The sequence below is a fragment of the Molossus molossus genome, unplaced genomic scaffold, assembly GCF_014108415.1.
Source record: "Molossus molossus isolate mMolMol1 unplaced genomic scaffold, mMolMol1.p scaffold_m16_p_1, whole genome shotgun sequence".
NCBI lineage: Eukaryota > Metazoa > Chordata > Mammalia > Chiroptera > Molossidae > Molossus > Molossus molossus.
Window position 1 is genome coordinate 220,710,922 of NW_023425344.1, and position 27,641 is coordinate 220,738,562.

The window sequence follows — 27,641 nt, forward strand, 5'->3', positions numbered from 1 at the left end:
TTGACTTGGGTCTGGAGTAATTCAACATCGCAGGAAAACGTGGCTGACACCTCACGAAGGGCAAGGTCATTCTTAATGAGGGCTGTCGCCCCTAGGGCAGTGGAGCCAACAATACCCAGGGTAGCCAGTACAGGGATCAGAATGGGTACATGTTTCTGGAGTCTAGTATGATAGTCTGAGGCTAGAAAGTGGGCTGCACCTGTGGGCCCTGCATATAGGTATACCTGGGGAACTATATAGATAACACAAAGATCTGAATGGTTCCCGGGGCTAATGCAAGGGTGGATACCTGATAAGCATGCAAACCAAGTCCCGCTAGGTGCAATCAGAGTCCATGGGGTTGAGCCTTCGGCTCGCAGAGAGGTGTTGGTCAGGCAGTTGTCCTTGTATGGCGAAGCTTGGAGGTTGAGGTTTCCAAGGATGAAGCAGGTCCCCTGTCCTTGAAGATCTCCTAGGGTGAGCTTGCCGGCTCGGGCACAGTTGGCAAGGGTTCCTTCCCCAGGTGAGTCTGAGTCACTAAAAGTTTGGTTCATGGGGGCTAGAGTACCCGTGGCATTTGCCCCAATACCAACATAGTAGGGTGGTGCTGGATCTACACAGAGCCAGCAGTCTTTGGTGGTGTTAGGTTGAGAACTATTTAAGAGGGAGAAAACAGAATCTAACATGGTTAGAAGCGAGCTGCTAAAGGAATTGAGGGGGTGTGGCATTAGCACCTGAGGAGGCCCAAAAGCTGGAGCTGGTGCCCTATTCCGGCTCTCTAGAGACTCTGTGGGTGTTAATAAAGTACCAATGTCATATCCAGCGAGATATAGTCTCAATCCCCATGTTTTTCCAGTGAGCCAGGCTGAGTTTCTTGAGATATGGGGTGCATCGGGCGCGCAACACAGCAAATGGCAAGAGGTTTACCCAATTATCACCGGTTTCAATCTTAAGTTTGGTAAGAGTCTCCTTAAGAGTTCTATTCATTCTCTCTACCTCACCTGAGATTTGGGGTCTATAGGCACAATGTAATTTCCAGCCTATTCTGAGAGCTTCTGCTATTAATTTGGAAATTTTGGCTATGAAAGCCGGCCCATTGTCTGACCCCAGTACTAAGGGCAGGCCAAATCTAGGAATGATCCCAGTTAGGAGATGTCTGGCAACTACGTTAGCAGTCTCATGCCTTGTGGCAAAAGCCTCAGTCCATCCTGAGTAGGTGTCAACAAAAACTAGTAAGTACTTAAATCCAAATTTGCTGGTTGAGATCTCAGTAAAATCAAGTTCCCAATGCTCACCTGGTTCATGCTTTCTGATTCGGACCCCAAGTCCATGGGGTCTGGGAGGCCCTGGATTTACCTGTGCACAGGCAGAACATCGGGTAACCTCCGAAGTGGCTATAGTCTTGAGATCTGGAATATAGAAGTGTCTACTGACTAGAGAGATTAATTTTGATGTGCCTAGGTGAGTACTGTAGTGGAGATCTCTAATGAGAGTAATTCCTAAGGCTTTGAGGAGAAGTAGTCTTCCATCGGGGAGCTGATGCCAGTTCCCCTTCTCTGTTGAACAATTTAACTTCTTTCCCAGCTGATGTGAGGAGCCCTCTTTCTCGGTATAGGGCTCCATGCACATGAGCAGTTGCAAAGGCATAGCGGCTGTCAGTGTAGATGTTGACCCTCTTGCCTTTTGCCCAATTGAGTGCCTGTGTCAGGGCAATCAGTTCTGCTTTCTGTGCAGAAGTTCCGTGGGGCAAGGCCTGAGCCCAGATTACCTGTAAATTGGTGACTACTGCTGCCCCGGCATACCGAGTTCCATCCCTGATGAAACTGCTCCCATCAGTATAGAGGTCATAGTCAGAGTTGGCTATTTGCTCGTCTTTGAGGTCCGGTCTGGTTCCCTCTATGGAGTCTAGTAACGAGTGGCAATCGTGGAGCAGTTCTCCTTGATTCCCGTCGGGGAGTAAGGTGGCCGGGTTGAGGGCAGTAGACTTGGAGAAGGTAACCTGTGGTGGGTTCAATAATAGTACCTGATATTGAGTGAGGCGAGCGTTGGAAATCCATCTGTCAGGAGGAGACCTGAGTAAGGCTTCAGTGGTGTGGCCTCCGATGATTTGGAGGTCCTGGCCTAAGGTCAGCTTCTGCGCCTCCTTGACAAGGAGAGCGGTTGCAGCTATTGCTCTCATGCAGGACGGCCAGCCTGCAGCAACAGGGTCAAGCTGTGGTAGCTGTCTCGGAAGTTGAGGAGGTCCCGGCTCAGGGCTTCGTCAAAAATGGTGGGAGAGTTCTTGAAGCCCAGAGGGAGTCTGGTCCAGGTAAGCTGGCCTGAGAAACCCCCTTCGGGGTCTGTCCATTCAAAGGCAAAGATGGGTTGGCTCTTCGCAGCAAGCGGCAGGGTGAAGAAGGCATCTTTGAGGTCCAGGACTGAGTAGTAAACCTTGTCTGGAGGTAAAAGACTCAGGAGGGTATATGGGTTAGGCACAGTAGGGTGGATAGACTCAACCCTTTTGTTTACCTCCCGCAAATCCTGAACTGGCCTATAATCTTCTCTTCCTGGTTTCTTCACGGGCAACCATGGGGTGTTCCAGGGGGACTGACACGGAATTAAAATGCCTGCATCTCTCAGCCTCTTAATATGTTTGGCAATCCCTTCCTTGGACTTTTGGGGAATTGGGTATTGTCTGACTTGAATGGGAGTAGCAGTGCTGGCCAATTGCACAATGATAGGGGGCTGGTGAGAGGCTAGCCCCGGTGGGTTTGTTTCAGCCCAAACTTCAGGGATCTGTATGGCTAATTTAGTCAAGACATCCTGTGAGTTACTTTCCCCAGTGGGAGGTGACATTTCCTCTTGAAGGAGATATTCCTCAGAAAGGGGTACTGTAACCATGATAGTGGAAGGTTGTTGGTTCCCTAAGCTTAGAGTTGTGCTATTGTCTTGAAAAGTTATAGTTGCTTTCAGCTTTCGCAGCAGGTCTCTGCCAAGCAATGGGTAGGGGCAGTCGGGCATTACAAGGAAGGAGTGAGTGATAGTGCCCTTCCCAAGATCAGTGATTCTCGCTTTAGTCCATGGGTATGCTTTTGGCTTTCCTGTTGCCCCTATAATCGATGTCATTTGGGAGGAGAGCTTTCCAGAGGCCTTCTGCAGGACCGAATAGGTGGCCCCTGTGTCGACAAGGAAGTCAGTTTGTTTTCCCTCGACCGTCAGGGTTAACATGGGTTCCTGGGGGCCTAAATTGATGGAACCCTGACCCCCCTAATCTTCCTCAGTCTCTAGGAGTAAGCGTGCAGGGGTTTCTTGTGCTTTTCTTGCCATTAGCTTGGGGCAATCTTTCTTCCAGTGTCCCATAGCCTTGCAGAAGGCGCATTGATTTTTCTTAAATTGGGGTCTATCTTTAGATGGTTCTTTATTCCCCTTATAGGTGGCTAGTGGTCCCTTGTTAGGGGTTGCCAGCAAGATTCGAGACAGTTGCCTAGTTTGCTCCTTAATGGGATCCTCCCGGTTCTGAAAAACTTTCTGAGCTATTTCAAGTAACTCACTTCTATTCTTTCCCTCAAAGCCTTCTAATTTCTGCAGTTTCTTTCTGATGTCTGGGGTTGACTGTGAGACGAAGGCCATGTTGACCATCCGTCTATTCCCATCTGCATCCGGGTCTAAGGGGGTATAAGTTCTGTAGGCCTCTAATAATCTTTCTAAAAAGACCGTGGGAGATTCGTCCTTCCCTTGCATAGTGGCTGCTACTTTTGCTAAATTGGTGGGTTTCTTAGCAGCGCCCCTTAGACCCCTGAGGAGGTTTCGGTGATAAGTACGTAAACTCTGCATCCCCTCCCCAGTGTTTGGATCCTATTCTGGGGGTCGTTGAGGCAGTTCATCATGTAAGCCCTCGGGGCCAGCATCATCCCCGACCACAGCCTTAATTGCCTCAGCGCGTATCCTCTGCCTCTCCTCTGAGGAGAACAAAGTTTGTAAAATCTGTTGACAATCATCCCAAGTGGGTTGGTGGGTCCAGAATACAGACTCCAATAAACTTATCAGAGCTTGTGGTTGCTCCGAGAAAGGGGGGTTTTGTTGTTTCCAATTATATAAATCGCTAGTTGAAAAAGGGACATAGATCATTCATGCCGGGCCCATAGAGCTGGGCGCAGCGGGCACCTCTCGTAATGGGAGCATTGGGACTGAGGTGTCCGGTTCCCGGGCTGGTTGATAAGGGGTGCCGTCCCATGTGTGTGAGGGACTCAAAAGTCTGGCGTTGTCAGCCGGGCCTGGGGCTCTTGCCTGAGGCTCGTCTGAGGGTGCCGTGGCCTTCCCTCCCAAGGCGTTTCCTGCAGAAGGCGTTTCCTGCATAGGGCGGGGGTGTCATTACTTCTAGGAGCGATTCCTCAGGATCCCCTGGGGGGACTGGATATAACCTGGGTTTGGGTGCTTTCCCAGGGGATTCTGGTTGGCTCTCCTTGGTTGCCCCCGCGGTCGCTCCTTTGGGGCTGCAACCATGATGGTATGGTTTCCTACCTTAGCTTTCATTCCCTTTTGGGGCTCCTCTCTTCCGCATTTTGTTATATAGGGAGGCTTCTCTAATACTATGTCAATCCAGACGTCTATATATACCCATTGATCTGGGTGAGGGACCCTATAAACAACCGAATGCACGGCGAAGAGGAGGTTAGGGTCAAAACTCCCCTCCGAGGGCCATTCCACCCCAAAGGTTGGCCACTCTAGTTCACATAGCGTCCTCAGGAAGCCGGGGTCTGCTGGCTTCCCATAATTACAGGACCTTTTGAGAAAATCGGAAAAGTTAGAGAGCAGACATTCAAGGGGGGTCGGTTTCCTGGATGGTCCTTGGCCCATGGCGTCTCTCCTGAGAGTGAAACAGTTAGAGCAGAAAGAGAGGCTGAACATACAAGAACACGAAATCAGAAGACAAACGAGAACAATCACTGAGACTAGTCTCACACCCTCACAGAACACACACACCTTCAAAGTGAAGCACCTAGGCTTCCAAAATCAGAAGTCAGCGTCCTGACTCTGATTAGAGGCAGACAGTGCGCGGCGTCCCGCCTGTACAGCCTCGCCAAATGCTCCGGAGCCAAAGACACAAAGAAACAAATGGATCGATCCACTTACCAAAACCACGTGGTGCGAAGACCCTAAGCCGAATCTGGCCGCAGTCAGAAGATCAAATTTGTAGAGGCGAGGATGGAGGCGCCTCGCCTTGTGCCTGAGGAGGTCGACCCCTCTCAGAGGGGGACCTCGAGGTGATCTCGCTGGGGCCTCCAAATGTTGTAACCCAGGAGATCGACCAAACTCAGACGCCGAGATGGGGTTTAACAAAAGGAGTTTATTGAGCTAAGTCCGCAGGCCTGCAGTATGTCCCACACAGGAGTAACTGCGGCCCCGGAGAGCTAATAAAATGGCTCCTTTTTATAGGATTTTGTAAGGGGGGTTGCTACGTGTAAGCAAGCATGTTACAGAAGCGGAATTTAGCAGTTAGTTAATTACCTGTTACTCAGTTTCCCAGACATCTCAAAGGTCAAGATGTTTTCAATAGATTATCCCTGGCGCCGACCCCAGGATTACTCAAGGGTTAGTTATTACCCCAGGGTTAGCGATTACTTAGGGATTAGTTAGTGAAGAATGTTCTTCAGTAAATGAGTAAACTGACAACCCCTTTGGTTGTCGTGAAGGCCTCTGGGAGTTTGGGTCAATGGCACTGAGTTATAACACTCTAACACAAGTTTCTTTTTTAAGATGGATTGAAAATTTATTTCCAGGTTACATAATAAAATTACAAATTTATGATTGCCAATATTGACTGGATCCAATATGATGATTGATAATTCTTTTTTTTTTTTTAATCCTCATCCGAGGATACTTTTTCATTGCTTTTTAGATAGAGTGGAAGGGAGAGAGAGAGAGAGAAACATCAATGTGAGAGAGAGACATCAATTAATTGCTTCCTGCATGACCCCCACCAGAGCCAGAGATCAAGCCTGCAACCCAGACATGTGCCTTTGACCAGGAATCAAACCTGGGATCCACACTCCAAACACTGAGCCAAACTGGCCATGGTGATAATTCTTTTACCAAATCCTTAGTTGTCTTCCACTCTCATACATCTCAATGCATTTATCCAGAATTTTATGACTCTTCTAAAGTTATCTTTCCTACCTGTACTTCCCTGTTTTCTCATCAATAGATCTTTACTCCACACACCAAAGGAAAGAATAATAGTGAATGTCTCTCTTCTTTTCCCATAAATTACCTTGTTTTATCATCCTTACTTATTTCCTCAACTCGTTTTCAATCTTTTTACTTTACTGGTAATTTCTTTCTTTTTTTTTATTTTTATTAATTAATTTCTTTTTGTTATAGATATTTCTCCTTTTTACCCCCTAGACACCCTCCTTCTGACCCCCCCCCCCACCTCACAGCATTGTTGTCTGTATCCATTGGTTATGCATATATGCATATAGGTTCTTTGGTTTATCTCTTCCCTCTCCCCCCCACCCCCCCCCTCTTTTCTGAGGTTTGTCAGTCTGAACCCTACTCCTTTCAATATCTCTGGGTCTATTTTGTTCATCAGCCTATTTTGTTCATTATATTCCACAAATAAGTAAGATCATGTGGTATTTGTCTTTCTCTGACTGGCTTATTTTGCTTAGCATAATACTCTCCAGGTTCCTCCATGTTGTCTCAAAGGATAAGAGATTTTTCTTTCTTACAGCTGCATACTATTTAATTGTGTATATACCTAAGCTTTTTTTATCCACTCATCTATTGATGGACACTTGAGCTGTTTCCAGATCTTAGCAATTGTAAATAGTGCTGCTATGAACTGATTGGTGTTTCAGGTTTCTTAGGATATATTTTTAGAAGTGGGATCACTGGGTCAAATGGCAGTTCAATTTTTAATTTTTTGAGGAAACACCATATTGTTTTCCATAGTGGCTGCACCAGCCTGCATTCCCACCAGCAGTGTCCTAGAGTCCCCTTTTTGCCAAACCCTCGCCAACACTTGTTGTTTGATGATTTGTTAAGGGCAGCCATTGTGGCAGGTATGAGGTGAAAACTCATAGTCATTTTAATTTGCATTTCTGTGATGATTAGTAACGTTGAGCATTTTTGCATATGTCTCTTGACCATTTGTATGTTCTGTTTGGAGATGTGTCTTTTTAGGACCTCTGCCCATTTTTTAATTAGGTTGTCTTCCTTTTGCTGAGTTGTATGAGTACTCCATATGTTTTGGAAATTAGCCCCTTATTTGACGTATCATTGGCAGTTATGCTCTCCCATACAATGGGTTCCCTTTCCATTTTGATGTTTATTTCTTTTATTGTGCAGAAGCTTTTGAGTTTGATGAAGTCCCATGAGTTCATGTTTCTCTTTGTTTCGCTTGCCTTAGGCTTTGTATCAGTGAAAATTCTGCTGCATGTGATGTCTGAAATTTTGTTTCCCATATATTCTTCTAGGATTTTTATGGATTCTTGAGTCACATTTAAGTCTTTTGAGTTTATTCTTGTGTATGTTTAAGTTGGTGGTCTAGTTTCATTTTTTTGCATTTAACTGTCCAATTTTCCCAACACCATTTATTAAAGAGGCTGTCTTTTCTCCATTGTGTGCGCTTGCCACCTCTGTCAATTATTAATTGAGCATATTGTCTTGAATCAATTTCTGGGTTCTCTGTTCTGTTCCATTGATTTATATGCCTGTTCTTGTGCCAGTACCAGGCTGTTTTGGTTACAATGGCTTTATAGTATAATCTGATATCCAGTATTGTGATTCCTCCCAGTTTGTTCTTCTTTTTCAAGATAACTGTGGCTATTCGAGGAAATTTCTTTAATTGATAGATCTAATGGCTTCTTTTCAACTCTCATCCTAGTCCTATTTCTCCAATATTTATATTTTTTAACATCTTGAAAGTTTATTTTGTCTTTTTTTTTATGTTTACTCTCTCTTGATTTTTCTTTTTTATCTTTAACAGTTTTTTTAAAAGAGGAATATGAAATAATTTATCTTCCAAACTGAAATAACTTTTGAAAATGAAAAGGTGTGCTATTAATTAATAATTGAGCCAGGATAATAGATATAAATCCAGATTGTTCAAGAAAAAATGGGATGTATGTTCATCCCATTTACAGATTTTTCCTCTCTTTTTCTTCTGATAACCCTTTACTATAGATATCACCTAAAATTTTAAACCATTAGCTTTTGTTCTTTCATATATCCTCCTTGGGTTATTTGAAAATTTGCATAACTGCAACTACCACCTCCACTGATAATTTCCAAAGTATCTGTCCAGTCCCTGACTGTTTCCTAAGCTGCAATCTCATGTTTCTAATAGCTGATTGGGTATCTCCAGACTATTAATTCAAAATAATATACCCTAAAATTTAAACCCGTCTTTCCCCTCAAATATCTTATTGTTTTACTTGCATCCATACATAGAGAGGAGAAAAATGTGTAGTATAAGTACGTGTGTGTGTGTGTGTGTGTAAGTCTGGAAATATATGTATTACACATACATACAACTTCGTGGAGGTATTTCATTAGTACTGGACATACAATAGTAACAAGAAATGTGGGGTTCCATCATCATAACAATATATTCCAATATGGGAGATAGACATTGATCAAACTATCACACATAAAATGTAGAATAAGTGTGATAATTGCTATGAAGGAAAGGAATATATTATGTGTTGTATAATAGGGGCATCTGATTTTCTTTTCAATACATGGACTTCTTATTAGGCATAAGTAGCAACATATAGCTCTTCTAGATTAGACTACCTCAATTTCTTTAAAATATTTATCGGGCAATTTAATACTCAGATGTACTGGCAGATGGAGCCATTTTTCTTCTCACAATTCCCATTGCTTTTCATCCTAGTTATGGGGATTTTTTTTTCTTTTTTAAATATTTTTTTATTTTGTTTTTAGAGAGAGAGGAAGGGAGAGATAGAAACATTGATGTGAGAGAGAACATCAATTGGCTGCCTTTTGCATGGCCCCTATTGGGCATCAAGCCTGCAACCTGGGCATGTGTCCTGACCAGGAATGTAACAGGGACTGCTCAGTCCATGGGACAATGCTCAATCCACTGAGCTACACCAGCCGGGTAATGGGGATATTTTTCATAAATCACATGAATTGTCAAGTCTTGAAATAGTGGCAGTACCATTAGTATTGAGTATGTTGGTATGGAAACTAAATTAAAGAGCTTTGAAAATGGTATTATGTTGTTTGTGAGAAAGAGATGCTACCTAAGATCAGGAATACCTTTCTAGTCACAAAGTCTGGATGCTCTTTCTTCTTTTCACATAGTAAGTAACATTTGTTGATAGAATGTTAATTGCATTTTTTATCATATGTTTTTCCCCTCTTATACACAAAAGTTGAAAGTTATCACATTCTCACTTTAAGATTAGAAGACCTACACCATTAATAGTAGCCCAGAACATGAACTAAATTATGCATAGCCCCAGATATAAATTTTATAATCAACATAAATATTAATGATTTAAAAAATATAAAACACATTATTGATCCTTATGTTTATATATTTTTAAATAGTGATTCTCAGCTACATCAGTCTTTACCATGTTGATAGGAATAATATAATAACAGTAATAATAGCCAACATTTATTAAGTGTTTACTACTTGGAAGTGCTAGATAATTTATATGCATTATCTTATTTAACCCTCAACAGTAATCTCATGAAGTAGATGCTATCGTTATCTTTATTTTTTTAGATAAAGGATGTGGTAATTAGAAAATATATTTCTCTAGTATGAATATAACAAATTTATTCTTAAATTTAAAAAAAAGAAAGAAACATATATTCATCCATGTCCCAGCAGAAGTCATAGCATTCTTAAAATGGATAATTGAGAAGAGTTTAATAAAGGACTGTGATATTTACAAAGCCTTGGGTAGATTTTAGGGACAGCTACCAGACATAACGCAGTGCCCTGGGATTAATAATAATGGAAACCATTAATATTCCTAGTCCTAATGAGGCACAGGGAGAGAGCTGCAGGTAGAATCCAGTATTAGAATGCAGAAAAGAGCTATAAGCAATCTGACAGGGGCTGTCATCCTAGCCAACCTATGGTGACCTGATAGAAAAGAAACCAAGGGAATAAATACCAGACCTTACTTTCCTTCAACCCTTCAGTTTCCTGACATTGCCTCCCGTTGGCTGGACCCAACTGAAAACCAGAGAACACAAGGTAGCTTGCTAATTCCATCCGTACAGGTCAGCTTGGAGCAGAGGGGATGAAGAAGGATGGAAAATGAATTTGAAAGGGAAATGGAAAATATCTAGAGAATACATAATTGTTAAATGGCAGAGTCAGTTTATGAATACCAAACACTACTCCTGACCACAGTGCAATTGTGGTTAAGAGCTCTCATAAAAAAGTTTAATAAAATATTATTTGACCAGGGGAAATATTTTAAAGGTTTCTGTTCAAATTATTGGATGCTTTTGTAACTAACAGTACATGAGAAGAAGTGCAGGAGCATTGAGCTGCAAAGAATGCCCCCATCCAAAAAAAAACTTAGGTGTGGGTATGATTTTACATCCTGTTAGTATTTTCAGAATATTAAACCATGCTTATTCCCCTTGTTCAGATTCCAGACTCCATAATTTCTCGTGGCGTTCAGGTGCTCCCACGAGACACAGCTTCCCTCAGCACTACTCCTTCAGAATCTCCTCGTGCTCAGGCTACATCTCGCCTTTCTACAGCTTCCTGCCCAACACCAAAAGTAAGTACAGTTCCTTGGCACTGAGGTCTACTATGTGAATCTGGGAAAACTAACCAATATTTTCCTCTGCTTGTCAAGGTTGGATTGCATGCATGATAATAAAATGAAAAATTAATGGACTATATGATAGTTACCACCTACTGTTTCACAAATTGTCATATTAGGCCAACAGTAGGACAATAAAATTTTCATTGAAATGTCTACTCCTGCATCATAGCTACAGGTATTTTCTGTAGCTCTTGTTACTTGGTTATAGACTTGTTATTTTCTTAGCATACTCATAGTATAGATGTGGAGTTACATGTTTATGCAGAAGATCAATGCATTTCTGGCCAATAAATAGCAAGATTAACAAAATAAAATAATGTTACCAAACGTGTTTTTTTGTTTTGTTTTGTTTTGTTTTTACCTCTCCAGGCTGGGGTAGCTCCCTGCTCTAGTATCATTCCAAATTTTTTCAAACATATTCAACTTGGAATGTTGCTGCCTACTATTTGGAAACAAATCTAAATTGATTAGAAAGAAAGTTTTAATGCCAACCTTTGAGGGAGGGAAGAAGTATCTTAGTATTTATTTTTTATAATTTTCCCAAGTACTGAATTATGTATGGAGGAAATAAGGGTTGGACATTTATTCGTTGCCTCACATCATCATGTATATGATAAAGTAGCAAGCATAATTATGGCTTTGACTACTTACTCCTGGAATGTCTCTTCCCTGGTTAAGTTAGTCATGTGTGCTGTTCAGTTTTCTATGAAATGGATCTGATATTGGCATCCAAAGGATAACAGTAAAATTTCTTCTTCCTTAATAGGATATGGTGTTAGATATCAGGCTGTACACTGAATGTATTCTAGGGATCTGCAGGTAATTTTCCAAATTGTGACTTTTTTTCTGTCATCAAATTTAAAGACATATATAGCTGTTTTCCTCAATTCCAACTTCTCTGAATTTATCAGTGTTATCATTGGATTTAGCTAGAAGTGATCTCAAGCAGTTCCTAATATATGTAGTACAATTGCTTTTACATTCCGTGGTACAACCTTCTCAGCAAAGCCTTCAGTGTGTTAGTGTTGTAAATCATTGTTTTTAGACTTGCATCAAAAATAACTGATATTAATTTTATAGTTTAAAAAAATTGAGGGCCTAAATCTGAAGAAAAGTTATAAGAACATTCTAGACATGCGTATGTTAATGCCATTCAGAGGCTAGTCAACTATAACTTCAACTGAATGAAAACATTGAGTTCTCTAGACTAAAATTAGATAGATGAATCTCATCCATGTCTTTTAAATTCTTAAAACAAAATAATTTATTGTTTGACTGCATTAAATTCTAATTGCACAAGCTGTACTCATTTATAAAGTCTGGGAAATAATTAAAGTTGAAAGTTAAGGTCACTATTCATGTTTAACCATTCGCCAAATATTAAGATCCAAATCTTAGGAATACAGAACTTTCCAAGACACGGTGTTTTTTTCCCCTTAACAATGTACTGTGAACATAAACATTTTAAGCATAATTTAAGCATACATGCTACTTTTTTAGGCCTTTTTAAAACTTTGTCATTATATTTTAATTACAAAGGGACTATTAAATCCAATTTTTAAAATCACTTGGTATTTCTAAATTTACTAAAGTGAAATCCTAAAAATAAAAACGTTGATATTTATTAAGTTAATTTGCTTATTGCAGAACTTTAGAAGAGCAAGTGGATTGTCTTGATATTTTTTCCTTAGTTAACACTTAGATGCTCAAACTGATAATGAATTTCTATAAAGTAGTATATTTGAATATCTTTTTTTCTAGGAATTTTTTTTCCATATTTTTATCTAGGAATAAGATTCTGTTTCTTTTAGATAATTTTTATCAGCACCAGAATGTGTACCTCAAAGATAAAATTATTGCTTTAGTGAATTTTAAAATTAAACCGCTAAGGCTGAATCAGAATACTAATATAATAAAAAACTAGTTTGAATATTGATTTCTTAAAGGAGTAAAGAAAATCAAAATAATCTTTCTATTAAATTTCTCAAAGTATAAGGTTGCTTGATGGAATCTAAATTATATGCTCTTATAACGTACTTTTATATCAGTGACAAATCTCTGCCTTCATGAAGTTTACAGTTTAGTCAATGGTATATTAAAATAAATAGGTAGATAAACACAAATAATTTTATTACAATTTCACAATAACAATAATTATACATTGAAATTCATGCAAGAATAAATGAAAAAGTTGTAGTGATAGAAAATAATAGGAGAGAAACCTTATTTAAGATGATCAGAGAAGACCTCTCCAAGGAATAACATTTCACCAAGGACATGAAGGATAAATAAAAACAAAACGAAAGCTTTTGTGCTGGGTAGAGGTTTTGAGAATTATAGTTGGCTATAATGACCAATTCAAAGGCACTTGTGACCAGGTAGTTATCTCCAGTCAAGAACTCTCAGACAGATACTTCATTGGTACATGAATAGTCTAATTCAGTGACTTCAAAATTCATTTTTAGATATCAGTTCTTTTTTATTTTAAATAATGATTTATTTTACCTTTGCCTATTGATCAAATTTCAAGAACATTGATTTTAGCACTTAAATCTTTTTTAGGAGAATTATTTATTTTAATGTAAATAAAAACTCAGGGTAGAGAAAAAGTACAAAAGAATGTTCGGTTTTTAATTTGAGATCTGGATAAATGACGATATTATTTACTATATTAAGAAATGAAAGAGAATAAGTAAGTTTTGAAGGTTAAAGAAAGGAGAATTGATACATTTTGGTTCTCATGTGTTCTATTCGAAATATGTATGAGACATCCCAGAAATGATATCTAGTACAAAATTAGAACACAAATTGAATTTGACAATTTATTGTTGTTGCATTCTGGTTATGACATTTATAATTTAGTTCATTTTAGTGTTGGCCAAACTCTGTGTTTCAGATTAGGCATGCAGTCTGTCATATACAGAACATATATGCAAATATTTTTTTTTACAATGCAGTCTTCAATGATCAGCACTAGAAAGAGCATATGACTTGATAATGGAAGACCTGGATTAAATTGCTGAGTTCTTTACCTACTAATCACACTACATTAAACAAATTGCTCAACTTTTCTGAGTTTCATGTCTGTAATGAAACTAATAATCCTTGCCTCCCCAACAAAGCTTTTTCAGTTGTTAAATAAGTCTTTGCCTGGTGCTAAGAGCAGTTGTGAGCAAGTAGACATTGTTTTTGCTTTTACAACTAGAGATTATAGTAAATTATAAGTACGTTGATTTATCCTCAGAAATACAGAATAATCTGGGAATTAACATCAGAAGAACTTAACCTAGTCTTTGTTGAAAACACAAAATGGTTAAATAACCAAATTAGAATTCAAAACTAACAATTCCAACCTTTCCCTTTGTAGCTTTTTATTATTGGGCAGTATTTTAGCTGAAAGACTTCCTGTCTATTTGCATGTGCACATCTATTTCTCTTATGTCAACAAATAAAACAGTAAACACTATTTTGGATTCACATTTTATATGTTCACTGCAATATAATATCCTATATTGTGCTTTGATCTTTTAAGATTCAAAAGTGAGAACAAAAGTCTATAAAATATATACCAACTTTGGATTTCATTTTTAGTACTCTCATCACAGTCAAATGAAGAAAAGTGTGAATTACTATATCTTTTGTTTTGTTTTTAATTAAAATATAGTTAACTTTTCTAAGCAATTTTTCATTCAAAGGCATTGTCTCCAGCAAATATTTATTACCTGGACTGATGTTATTTTATTGTATTTGGTAAAAAAGTTCTTTCTCTTTTATATCAAATACTTTCCATGAAATCTGACTGAAATGACGGATGAGTTCCTCTCCTCTTGTTTTATAATACAGTGAAGTATCTTTTAAGAACAAACTTGGGATTTTAATTATTCACTTCTCTAAGTAAAAATTGCCTAAGACAAAAAAGTCAAATGGTACATAGATTCTATTTAAATGAGAAGTGGGTAATATGTAGAGGATTCAAGTTCTAAGTGGTAATAGTCTCAAAAAAAAAATGGTTTACTAAAAGAATATATAACAAATAAATTGTATTTTATTTATTTTTGCAAGTTCTGTTTTAAAGTGAACATGATTCACAACTTAATGAGGGCTGGTATTCAATTATGAAAGACGGGAGTATCTCTGTTAAAAATTAAGAGGCTAGCCCTGGCCAGTTTGGCTCAGCGGTTAGAGCGTCGGCCTGCCGTCCGGAGAGACCCGGATTCAGTTCCCGCTAAGGGCACGTACTTCGGTTGCAGTTTGTCCCCGGCCCTGGTTGGTCGTGCGGGTGGCAGCCACTCGATGTGTCCCTTCACGTCGATGTTTCTCTCTCTCTCCCTTCCTCTCTCTCCCTCCCACTCTATCTGTACAAAAAATGGAAAAATATCCTTGGTGAGGATAAAAAAAAATAAAAAATTAAGAGGCTAGCCCAGCCAGTGTGGCTCAGTGGATTGTGCATCATTTCATGGACTGAGAAGTCCTGGTTTTATTCCCAGTCAGGGCACATGCCCAGGTTGCAGGCTCGATCTCTGGTAATGGGTGTGCAGGAGGCAGCTGATCGATGTCTCTCACATCATTGTTACACTCTCTCTCTCACTCTCTCTCTCTATTCCTTTTTATCACTCTAAATAAATTAATTAAGAGGTTTGAGGAAGAGAATAATGAGCATAGCAAAAAAGAAAAAATTCTAAACTTTCAATCAATTTACTGTTCCCTCTGTATGTTATTAAAATAGAGAATATTTTAAGAACTAATTCAATTATTCTTTTATTCCTAGGCATCTGAAGTTTGACTTAAAAATAAATTAATTAATTGATTAATTAACTAATTAATTAATGTAAGTGATTGACCCATATGCTTTTGTATCTTAAAGGTTAGAATGGAATTTTATTCCAGACTAACTTGCAAGTTAGTGTTTATTCCTTATGGGAAGAAAAGATAAACACTCTCTGTCTAATTGAACTTAAGTTCATAAAATGATTAAAAAGTATATGTATTAGAATAAATACCTTTACATGAACAGTGTGTTCATTTATACACTGTCTAATCTTATATTGAAACAAAATGCATAATTTTAATTCTTTATAGGTTTTTAAAGATTAAGCCTGTCTAGAAGACTATGTGATTTCCTTTACATATAAAAATAGCATTATTGATCCAGTACCAGGATAATATTCCCTGAGATTTTTTCTTAGTGATGTTAGTTTTTACAGACTATTCCATATCATCATCACTTTCCTTTGTGAACACCAGAGTGATTATGTGATATGGCTAGTTCACTGGTTCTAAACCTGAGCTTCCCATTTCTGGAGAATCTCATAGAGTTGCTAAAATTCTAGTCTAGATCATGGTACTGGCTGGGGCCTGCAAATTATTTTCCATTATTTATAAGACCATAAACAAAATCAGTAAGACTATACTGAACATTAAGTTTTTTCCACTTTTGTCTAAAATTTATCAACACTGGTATAGCAACATCTATTCAGCTGTAAATGACACAGAAATATGGATTCTACATATAGTCAACAAATGTCTAAAAAGGTTGGAAAACACTGAATTAATTACATCAAAAGTACATTCTCTAAACATAAAAATGTTAAGTTTTGTGCAAAGTTAATTGCCCCATCTGATGGGTATTAAGCAATAGTCTCAAAATTATTTGACAAATCCAGCAGTTCTCAGACATAGTGGTCTCAGGACCCCTTCACACACTTAAAAATTATTAAGGACCCCAAATAGCTTTTGTATATGTGGATTATACCTAGCAGTATCTACTGTACAAGAAATTAAAACTGAGAAATTTTAAATGTTTATTTGCTTCAAAATACGAATAAGCTTTTATATGTTGACATAAAGTAACATTTTTATGAAAAAAAATATTTTCCAAAGCAAACAAAAAAATCTACTGAAAAGGATGGTATTGTTTTACATTTTTTCAAATATATTTTAGTGTTTGGTTTAATAGAAGATAAACCACATCTGTTTCTGTATTTAGTCTGTTGTGATATGTTGTTTTGGTTGAAGAATATGAAGAAACAAATCAGCCTCACACAGTTATGTAGTTAGAAAAGGAAGGACTATTTTAACAGCATTTTCAGATAACTGTGGATATTCTTTGAAACTACACCAAAAATGTACAGCTGGTAGTCTATTAAAAGTTAGTTGAAGCATGGAATCAAAAACGCTGTCAGGACTATTACATACTCTGATATATTAAAATCCATTGGTCTGTCTTTAACTTTGAATGGATCTTATATCCAGGCATGATTTTAGAAAACATTTCTTGATAACTTGAAATATGTAAGTTCTTCCAAGTGTTGACATATTTCATATTATATATTAAAATAATTTTCATTACTATAACCACCAAAACACTTCAAAACATTGGAAGCTCTCAAACTCAGTGTTATGTTTTCAACAGTTCTGATTTGTGCTTAACGGCTAGAATTTTCTTTGGCAGAACAACAATTCCTGTCTGTTTTTCTGGAATTGATAGGCTCATTTTATTCATTTTCAGGAAAATGTCTACCAAATACCTAAGACTGAATAATAATAGTTTGTCAGTATTCTTTCATTCCTTCAAGTAAATATGGTATTCTGTTTAAAACCTGGCTAGTTCAGCTTGCAATTCAAACAACTGCATAAGTGCTTTTCCTAGATAATCATCATTCTTTGGTATGGAGCAGAAGTATTTTATTCATGCTTCTCATTTTGCCATACTCAAGGGACAAGTTTAAATTAAGTTGAATTACCAGAAACATGGAAGTAGGGTACAGACTGACAACCCTCAGAAGAGGGGGTAGTGGGGGGTGGGAAGAGATAAACCACAGAACTTATATGCATGTATGCATAACCAATGGACATGGACAACAAAGCTGGGGACGGGGCGGGGAGAAGGGTGCCAATGGGGTAAAAAAGGAAAAACATCTGTAAAAATAAAATTTAAAAAATAAATAAATTAATTAAGTTGAATTAGTATTTACTGTTTCATTGAACACGTGTTAAATGAAACTAGATTTTCTTTTTTGAAACTATGGATTTTTGGTTGTTTTTGTTTTGTTTTGTTGTACCTTAGAATATGTTTTCCATTGATTTTTAAAGAGACTAGAAGAGAGGGAGGCAGGGAAGGAGGGGTGGAGAGAGAAACATCTGTGTGAGAGAGACACATTGATTTGTTGCCTCCCTCACATGCCCATCCGGGGCCAGGGGTCGAACCTCTAACCCAGGTATGTGCCCTTAACTGGGAATTGAACCCTTTGGTGCACCAGCCGACGCTCTAACCATTGTGACACACCGGCTAGGGCTAAATATTTTTTTAACTGTTAGTACATGGCAGTGAATAATATAATGACTATTAATAATATTTGGATCCACTACCTCAATTTGGAACTAAGGTGCCAACTCACCTTGTTTTTGCACCATTATTGAAAATGTCATACTAATGTTATGAAATAATTTGGTTTTTGGACTCCTGAAAGGGTCTCAGGAACCCTCATGGTACTGTGGACCACACTTAAAGAACCATCAGCATAATCAAATGAGCAAACTGGCTTATATTTCTTGAAAGTTTTCTGGGTCAAAATTATGTATTTTGAATCTTATTTTTGCAGTGAGACAATGTTACAGTGGTATTCTCAGAACAGAGATCTTCTTATCCTATATGTAAATGACCACCAGTACCATGTGTAAGAATTATAAATGATTCACCCTCACTCTATGATCCCAATTAATTCTAGAGCAGGGAATAAAATTTTTCCTCCCTAATTTAAAATTAGAGAAGGCTTTACAAAGTCTTTGATAGATACAAGACCAGAAATTGTAATTTCCAGCTAACTCTACTTATTTCCAAAGTGATACTGCTTCTGCATTTGGATAGCAACTAATGTTTCCCCAGGATATCTTGTCTAACAATACAGAGAGCCCTTTTTTAAGTCATAACCTAGTTGTTGGAAGATAATTTTATTAGAGATATAAGTGAGGGTAGCTCCTTTAAAAATCAGTTAGAACATTTAAAATTGGTGAGCTTTTAAATAAATATAAAACTTTTCTTCTTTTTCTAAAAAAATAAAATCAACAGGACTGGGCCAGCACCCTGTAGTATATCAATACTCAGTTGACATTCTTTATACCCTCCAGGCTATTTTACTCATTTGCATTAAATGGTTGGCTCCTACAGACTTTTGAGTAACTGATTTCTATTGTTCATTATTGTTTAGTTTCTCCTCCTTTATAACAACATGTTGGTTTTGCTAAAATTTTCTGGCTTGATAGCAAAACAGATTTTTGAGACTTCAAATAAAAGATGATTCTCTGATATACTTTTCTGATGAGAAAAGCACTACCCAGTATGGTAAAGTATTTCATATTTTGATAAAACTGAAATTAAATAATAGTAATATATTTTAGCTATTAATTTTGAGTTTACAAATAATTTTATTTATTTTTGTTGATTTTAGAGAGACAGAGAGAAATATCGGTGGGTTGCCTCCCGTACGTGCCACAACTGGGGATCGAACCCACAATCTGGGTATGTCCCCTGAACCTGCTGCCTTTTGGTGTGCTGGATGATGCTTCAACCAACTGAGCCACACTGACTAGGGCAACAAATCATTTTAAATGGTCGTTCTATGACCATATTCTGCTAAATATACAGGATTTTACATTGATTTTAGTTTCTTTGTTCATTTGACTTTGTGTCCCCTCTGTCTTTATATATAATAATTGAAAATGAAATTCCCCCATCCTTTTCTAATTATTTAATGTTCACAAAATTATATCAATCATTGAAGCTAAGTATAGCTTGACTATGAAATGTGCAGTTGCCACTCTGAAATCTGAACTTGCACATGACATTTAATTAGTTAGCCTGAGAATATATAGTTAACCAGATATTATTAGCTGTAGAATTAAGTTTTATAGCTTAGACAGTCTATAAGTGGCTAGGTTCTTCTTTTCTTCTTTTAAAAAAAGTAATATACCTGCTTATTTTAGAAAATTTATATAAGGGGGGGAAAAAGAGTTTCTGTAAGACATTTAATAAATGACTGTTAAAATTTTGTTATATATCATTCTGTTATTTTGTATGCATTTAAATATTTTATATAAATGGATCATAATAGGAAGGCAGTGAATAAGAGCTCAGGTTTTGTAGTCTGACAGGCCTGGTGATGAATCTCAGCTTTATCACTATTAGGTGTGTGGCCTTCAGAAAGTTACTTTACCTCTGTAACCATAATGATCTCATCTGTAAAATGAAAAATAATAATATTCTTTGCCTCATAGGATTGTTATAAGGTTGAAATTTTAAAATTCATAGAAATCACTTTTCACAAAGTTTGAAATACGAGTAATGCTCACTAAATGTTAGCTATTATTATTTAACTATATAATATTTTAACCTATCTCATTCATTTATTAATATGAACTTCTTTACATGTTTTTAAATAATCATATACAACATTTTTATTGATTATTGTTTGCTATTCTTATTTGTGGATATAGCATAGTTTTTTCAGCAGCCCCTATTATGGATATTTCAGTTGTTTGCTATTTCAGTTCTAAAAACAATGATATGAGGATCTCCTGGAAGTTAAATGTTTTACAGTTTTCTCTTCTTTTTTTTTTTTTTTTTATGTTATTTCATTGATTTTTAGAGAGAAAGAGAGAGAGAGAGAAATATCAATGCGAGACCAAAATACCAATTGGCTACCTCCTGCATGCCCTCTAATGGGGATCGAGTCACAACTCCGTCATGTGCCCAACTGGGAATCAAACCCTCAGCCTCTCAATGCATGGGACAGAGCCCAACCAACTGGTCAGGGCTATAATTTTCTCTTAATTAATTTGAGTAAATGTATTAATACTACCTTTGTTTAAAGTATATGCAGAACTTTTCGGTCATTGATTTATAATTCATATGCATACCAGGAAGAGATCATTTTTGCATCTTTGATGAATTTGACTTAATCATATTCAATTAAAAGCAGTTTTTAGCATTTGTGTCTGATTTATTTGCTGGCAAACATTTAAAAAATATGGATCCAATATTGAGAATGTAAAAGTATTGTTCTGTGAGGCACTAAATATTGAGAATCAGCCCATATAACACTTTGTAACATTTTTAAATTAGACCTCAGTTTCTATATTTGTAACATCATGGTATTAAAATAAGTAACCCCTAAAGTTCCTAGGCCTATAAATCTGTTCCTCTGCAATTAGTTTCTATACTGACTGAATAGATATTATCATTCTGTTTAGCCTTTCTCTCTGCTGTTATTATCCACTTAATATAAAATAGTTACATTTATTTATTCAACATTTGCATTCCATGTTACTACATAAAGTTAAAAATTATCAACTGAAAATATTCTAACTTCATTTAAGATCTTTCTCATTTGGGTCAAGCTTGGTTCTGTTAAATGAAATAATGATTTCTGTTGATATCCACTAGAGTTTGTTCAAGTTATAGGAAGATAGAAAAGAGAGAACTATAGAAATACAAGGAATAGTGAAATAAAGAATACTAGCTTTGCCCTGGCCAGTTTGGCACAGCGGTTGGAGTGTTGGCCCACAGACCAGAGAGTCCCGGGTTTGGTTCCTGCTAAGGGCAGGTACCTTGGTTGCAGTTTGTCCTTGGCCCCGGTTGGGGTCGTGTGGGTGGCAACCAGTTGATGTCGATGTTTCTCTCTCTCTCTTCTCCCCTCTCTCCCTTCTGCTCTATCTAAAGATAAATGCAAAAGTGTCCTTGGGTGAGGATTAAAAAAAAAAAGAATACTAGCTTTTATTTTAATTTAAAAGTTTTGATTCCTATAAACTTATTTTTAATGGTTTGAGGCATGTTTTGTGCAAAAGCATCTCAACAAAAATAACCTGTGCCATCATTATTTCAGCAGCAGAATTTATTAGAGCCATAATTTAAATCTATAAAATTAACTGGTCATATCTCATTCATGACTTTAATAAAGAGCATATACCAAACTAAACTAGTCTAGATCTTTATATTTTAAAAGAATGTATATTCTAAAATTGGTAGTGTATTTTATTGCCCAAAACTTCAGGAATATCTCTCTGTTCTCCCTACTCATTCTACTTTCATTAAAGACAAAACACACATTAATTCAGAAACTTATTCAATTAATATTTTTAATGTATATTATATTAAATATTTTGTTTTACTTTGCCTTAATCACAACTGAAACAAGTATTTTACAGTGAAGTGCCAGTTATATTAAAAAGGTTGAAATACAATAAATTGAAATATTAACCAGTTTCTAAAAAGTAATTTTTTATTTACAGGAGTTTGTTTAAATTCTGAGGTTTCAAGCAAAACTCTTTTTTAAATGCCCTTCTCCAAATCATAACTAAGAAAAATGTTTTATTTCCTGTCATTGTTGCCCACACTTTTTAAAAACATGGCATAATAAAATAGGGTTCAAAATATTTGTCTCTCAGAGTAAGTAGGAGCAATTTAGGTAATTCTAAAAATAAAACAGTTCAGTTCCTAAGGCAAACAAATGGCCAGAAAGGTTTGTTTAATCTACATAATCTTAATCTAAATCAATAGAAAATATGTCAGGGGACAAAGAGGGGAGATCTACATTAGTCATTTCATAGGTGAGAGTCTAAATTTAATTAAAAGACCTGAGAGTCAGAGAATTTATTACCAGCTGTACTTTTTTTCCTATAGTTTTCTAGAAAGCCACAGTAACTCTAGACCTGAGTTATTCTATCAATAGAACAGACACGCAAGATATACAACCTTTTCCCAAATATTTTCAGCAAAGATCTTGTACTAAAGAGAAATGTGATTGCATATACCCAGTGATATAGGCACTTACCTTTATGTGGCTTTTACAAGCCTAATCTTTCTTTAAAATTTCATATTTAAAAAAAAATAATATAAAATTGGCTTTCCACTCCAAAATCTCTATGTCTGCTTCAGTATAATCATAGCACAACTATTTATTATTGGCAATAGAGTAGGATGGGGTCGTTTTTACCTTATTAGCAAAGTGATTTTACGGTGAGTTCAGTTTTGAAGAAATGGGCTAAAACAAAGGGAATCAACAACTCATATTGTATTACCTTCAAGGCATTGTCTTTTGTTGTATGATATTTCTAGAATCCAAACTTTAATTAAAAAGGTGACTACAAAGAGCAGTGATTTCACTGCTTTATAGGCCAGTTAATTAATCTCTAAGGATAGATTCCCCAGTAATTAATCCCTGAAGAAAGATTCTCAGAATGTTGCAAAAGAAGTAATACAGTGCAATATTTTGAGACTATATTTAATGAATAATTTGTTAAATATTCTAGCTGAGAGGCTGAATAGAATATTGAAATGGTGTTGATCCTGTGGTTTATATCTTTTATAATCTCAGTGAAATGCTTATAAAAGAATTTCTTCAGGGTAGAATAATTATTATTAATAACATTTTTTGTTTTGCAACTGACATTTTAATTTTCAATACATGTAAATTAACTAATAATTTAAACCCATTCATAATCACTACAATTCTTTACATCCAATTCTCAAACTTAATTAATATTGTAATGATCCTATATGTAACAGAAACATTTGCAGTTTAACCTGTCTTAATTACTGATAGAGAATGTTTAGCCTCACAGAAAAATATGTATAAAATTAGCTAACATGTGAGGCTCTTATAATTATTATGAACACTAAATTAATTCATCTTTTTCAAATGCTAATATTTTGTGATTTATTTGTTCTACTCCATCATAATTGATGATTAAGGGTTGACTAGAATAAATGAGAGCATTGCATTTTAAAATCTATTGATTTGACTTTTTTCTACTTCTCAAATTTTAGTTTATAAGACAAATCTTTTTCAGATTCTCTTTGAAGATTTTCAGTATTTGGAATTATTACCTGTTTCAGGAGCCACAAAAACCACATGACACTTCTGACTTTGATAACTACACATTAGTTTTCTAGTCTTCCTCTTATGATAGTTTCAATTTATAAAGTCCAATTTATTTTCAGAAAATTGCTATCAAGCATTGACAAGTGAACTGTCTGCTCTAAAAATCTATTTTTAAATTAGTATTATAGTCTTTTTTCATGTTTAATGTTCAGTGGTGACTATCTTTTCTCTTTAATAATTCATTTTTTAAGTTTCTATACTTGCACGTGCAGGTGCAACTGAAATGATTTAGGAAAAATTTCTTCCATAGATACATATAATGACAAAATTTCTTTTATAGATGGAGAGATAAACAAACAGACACAGAGAGAGATATCTACATATTGATTCTCTTATAATCATCAATTTTTGTCCTACCATTTATTTCCAGGCCTGTTAAGGGAATACAACTTTAAACTAGAAATTAGGAACTGTGAATGTTGTTCCTAGATTTGTCACTAATATGTTATGTAACCTTGAAGAAGATACCTTATATTGCTGGACTTGATGTAATTTTAAACTTTTCTATAAACTTTTTTAAAATGCAGAAAATGTGTTCACTTGTTACTGAAAAGTTGCTGAAAGTCTTCATAAAGCAGCATGAGGCACTAAACTATACTTTTATCAGAAACTACATAATTTATCTTTGTATTCAAGATATTACAAGTCTCCATTTAAAATGGGAAACCACTTTTGCTATAAAAATGTTTTCTGAGGGCAAAGAAAATAGCACAAGAGAATAACTAAGTAGCTATTGGGAACACAATGTCTACACAGAGGCTCTGTCTTATAGAGGATAGCCATTCTAATTAGTTTTCATTATTTCTAAATTTTAGGATTCTGTTTGACTAAGAATGAGAGTTGACAAAGTTGATTATCTTTTGGGCATAAATTTGGTTAATGCTGAAAAATTAGTAAAAACTAGTTATATGGAGTAAAACCAGAAATTGACACAATTCTTATGTGCCAAGATGCTTTTTTTCTTTTTTTTTTTCTTAATCCTCACCCAAGGATATTTTTCTATTTATCTTTAGATAGAGTGAGAGGGAGGGAGGGAGAGAGAAACATGGGCGTGAGAGGACACATCGACTGGTTGCCTCCTGCACGACCCTGACCAGGGTCTGGACAAACTGCAACCGAGGTACGTGCCCTTGACCAGAATCAAACCCGCGACTCATTGATCTGCAGGTCAACGCTCTAACCACTTAGCCAACCCAGCTAGGGCGATGCTTTTTTTCAAAATTAAAATTCAGTTCTTAGTATTTTTCCTCAGCAATCTCCATATACTTTCAGAGATGTCCTAAAAGGGATAAGATAGACAATATATAGCATACCAAATATAATTTTGTAACATGGTCAGTTTTCTTTTTTTTCCAGGGTGCTTTATCACTCAGAACTTGGCATCATGTTGATACTTTTCTGCCGTCTCCTAATACAAGCAGAAGCATCACAGCTAACTTGACATATACTGGTCTGAATAGAGACCATCATTCTTCACATGTAGGAATCCACTTGATCTGAAGCTTCTGTCTCCTCTCCCCCTTCTTTATTTTTTTATTTTATTTTATTTTAGTCTTTCTCTTTAAACAAAATATTAGTTGTTATTACAGCTCTATTAAAAAGCAAAGGAATTTCTAGTTGCCACCTCATCTGATAAAACACTTTGTGTTAAGAACCTTCTGTTTTTCATTTATGTAGTAATATAAAACAAGTTTTTAAAATTGCAGCTTTATTTTTTCCTCTTATCTAAGAAGAACATTCAACTGAAATACAGAAAGCTTTGAGGGAGTGGCTATATCTGACATTGGTCTGGCATTAAAATTTTCTGGTTGGGCAGCACAGTTGTTTAATTGGGAATCTCAGTGACAGCTGAACAACCTCAATGCTTGGGTAAGCAAGCAGAGGAGCTTCACTCTGTCACCTATCAAGAATGATGCTCGTCAGGACTGATCTTTCCACTTGGGGGACATTTATGTTTCTAATTGATTCATTGATGTTTTCTGATATTACAATGGAATAGACACTAAATCACCAAAAGAGACAAAGTTCTATGCATAGGCATATTTGTAATTCTTTGTTTTTCATAAACCAAATGCAAATGTAACACTACTCCAGATACTGCTTCATCAGAAATCCCCAAGATAACTGAAAGTAAGTGCCCATTTCTTCATCTCAGGAATAGTGTCATAACAATGATTGAATTCTAGTGACCAGCCTATTTGCAGAGCATGTCATATAGCCTCTGGGTTAGTTAACTCCTTGACCTCCTAAGAGGTACCTCAAAGAGTCAATTGATGTTTTTGCATGTATTACTTACTAATGCGTAGAAAAATTTTTAAGTTCACTTTTTCTTTATTCTGTCTTTTTTACCCATCTTCCTTCATTGTAGCAAATTAGACGGCCGGATGAAAGCAAAGGAGTTGCTAGTAGAGTTGGATCCCTCAAAGTAAATATGTTTCTAACATTTTTTGGCAAGATTTTGTCTATAGCCTACACTTCTTCCTTTTTGGAGGGTGGTGGGAGGAAGGGGGCTTTTTCCATTTTTCACCATCCCATTTTTTTTATTTTAATATTTTTATTGGCTGTTGGGTCATATTTTTTGTTTGTTTCAGCTACACATAGAGCAACCAGCTGAAGGCAAGCTGCCAAATAACTAGCTTTGAATGGCACCACAAACAAGAAAAAGGGCAACTGCCTCATTACAGGTGCCTATAATTTGGGGTTCTAGAGTAAACCGTTCCTCTGACTGATGTCACAATGTGTTAAGTTCCTGTTACACAGAGAACTAATATTTATTTTCAATATATTTCCTTTTTACATTTTCTGTAAAAAGAAAGTAAATATTATTTTAGTGTTATTACCATTTATAGTTTATTCCAGAAAAATAATTATTATGAATTAATAACATATATTTTATGTGTATATAAAATTCTTATGAAGTAGAAATGTTATATGATGCTCGTATAATGGGCTCACATATAGTTAGCAGTATTTAAGCACTCTTAATCCCCTTTATTTTATTTTTTAAGTTAAAATATTGATATCACAATCAACAGAAACATATATCTAATGTTTGCTCATTTCTGTGTGTGATCTGCTAATATATAACTTAAATCTTTCTGATCTGATGGTCCCATTTACTAGCTGTTAAATATCTTGGGTACTTGATACTCTTAACATTTAATCACAATGAAAAGGTAAACAAGTTACCACTCTTAAGAAATAGACAGTTAAAAGTTACATTGATAACTTTAATGCTGCCACCATAAATGCAAGATAAAAATTTGAATTTTTAAAATATACAGAGGAATCTCCCTCAAAATTAATTATTTCTTATATCTCAATTCCATTGTTCTTACAACAGTAGTAATTGTTAATCAGAATGACAGATAATTCACTACACTGGGATGTCCCAAAATTCAATAACTACCTTAAGGCCTAATATTAAGTCATTTCAAAATTTACATACCTTCAATTTATTTCCATTTAACAATTTATGAAGCACTAATTTCTGCACTCTTTCCTCTCCTTGCCTCTTCTGCCTTAATTTTACTTTTTTTGTGTCTGTTTATTTATTTGTGTGTGTGCTACGCATGTGATTGCACATGGATGAAGGCGTGTCTGTATGTTTGTGTCCTTTATTCCAGACAAGCCATCCTCTCTGTTCTCTAGCACTGCTATATACTGGGTAGCATTTTTAAAATGTTATTTCACTAAGGGTAATAAGAGATAAAATGTTATTTCACTAAGGATAATAAGAGAGGATAGGAAGTATTGATTAAATTCCTATTCCAAAAATGAGGCAAGTTAAAATTATTCAGTCAGAAGTATGTGAGTTTATGTATAGTGATGATATATCACTAGCATTCCTCACTGTCTACTGTGAGGTATCATATTTTACCTTTGTTTTTACGGAAAGGTAAATCCATAATTATTT

The 27,641-nt window shown here is 36.1% G+C and overlaps 1 protein-coding gene across 6 annotated transcripts in view; it reads left to right on the plus strand.

Annotated features, from left to right (window-relative positions):
• Positions 1–27,641, plus strand: part of GPHN (gephyrin) — a 562,530-nt gene that overhangs the window by 352,245 nt on the left and 182,644 nt on the right. For 4 of the 6 annotated variants that reach the window (XM_036267715.1, XM_036267700.1, XM_036267732.1 and 1 more), the window contains 2 exons: positions 10,605–10,739; positions 26,094–26,150. In XM_036267715.1, the coding sequence (XP_036123608.1) occupies positions 10,605–10,739; positions 26,094–26,150 (192 nt within the window). The remainder of the gene's footprint in view (positions 1–10,604; positions 10,740–26,093; positions 26,151–27,641) is intronic. The other 2 variants (XM_036267724.1, XM_036267708.1) reach the window with 1 other exon arrangement.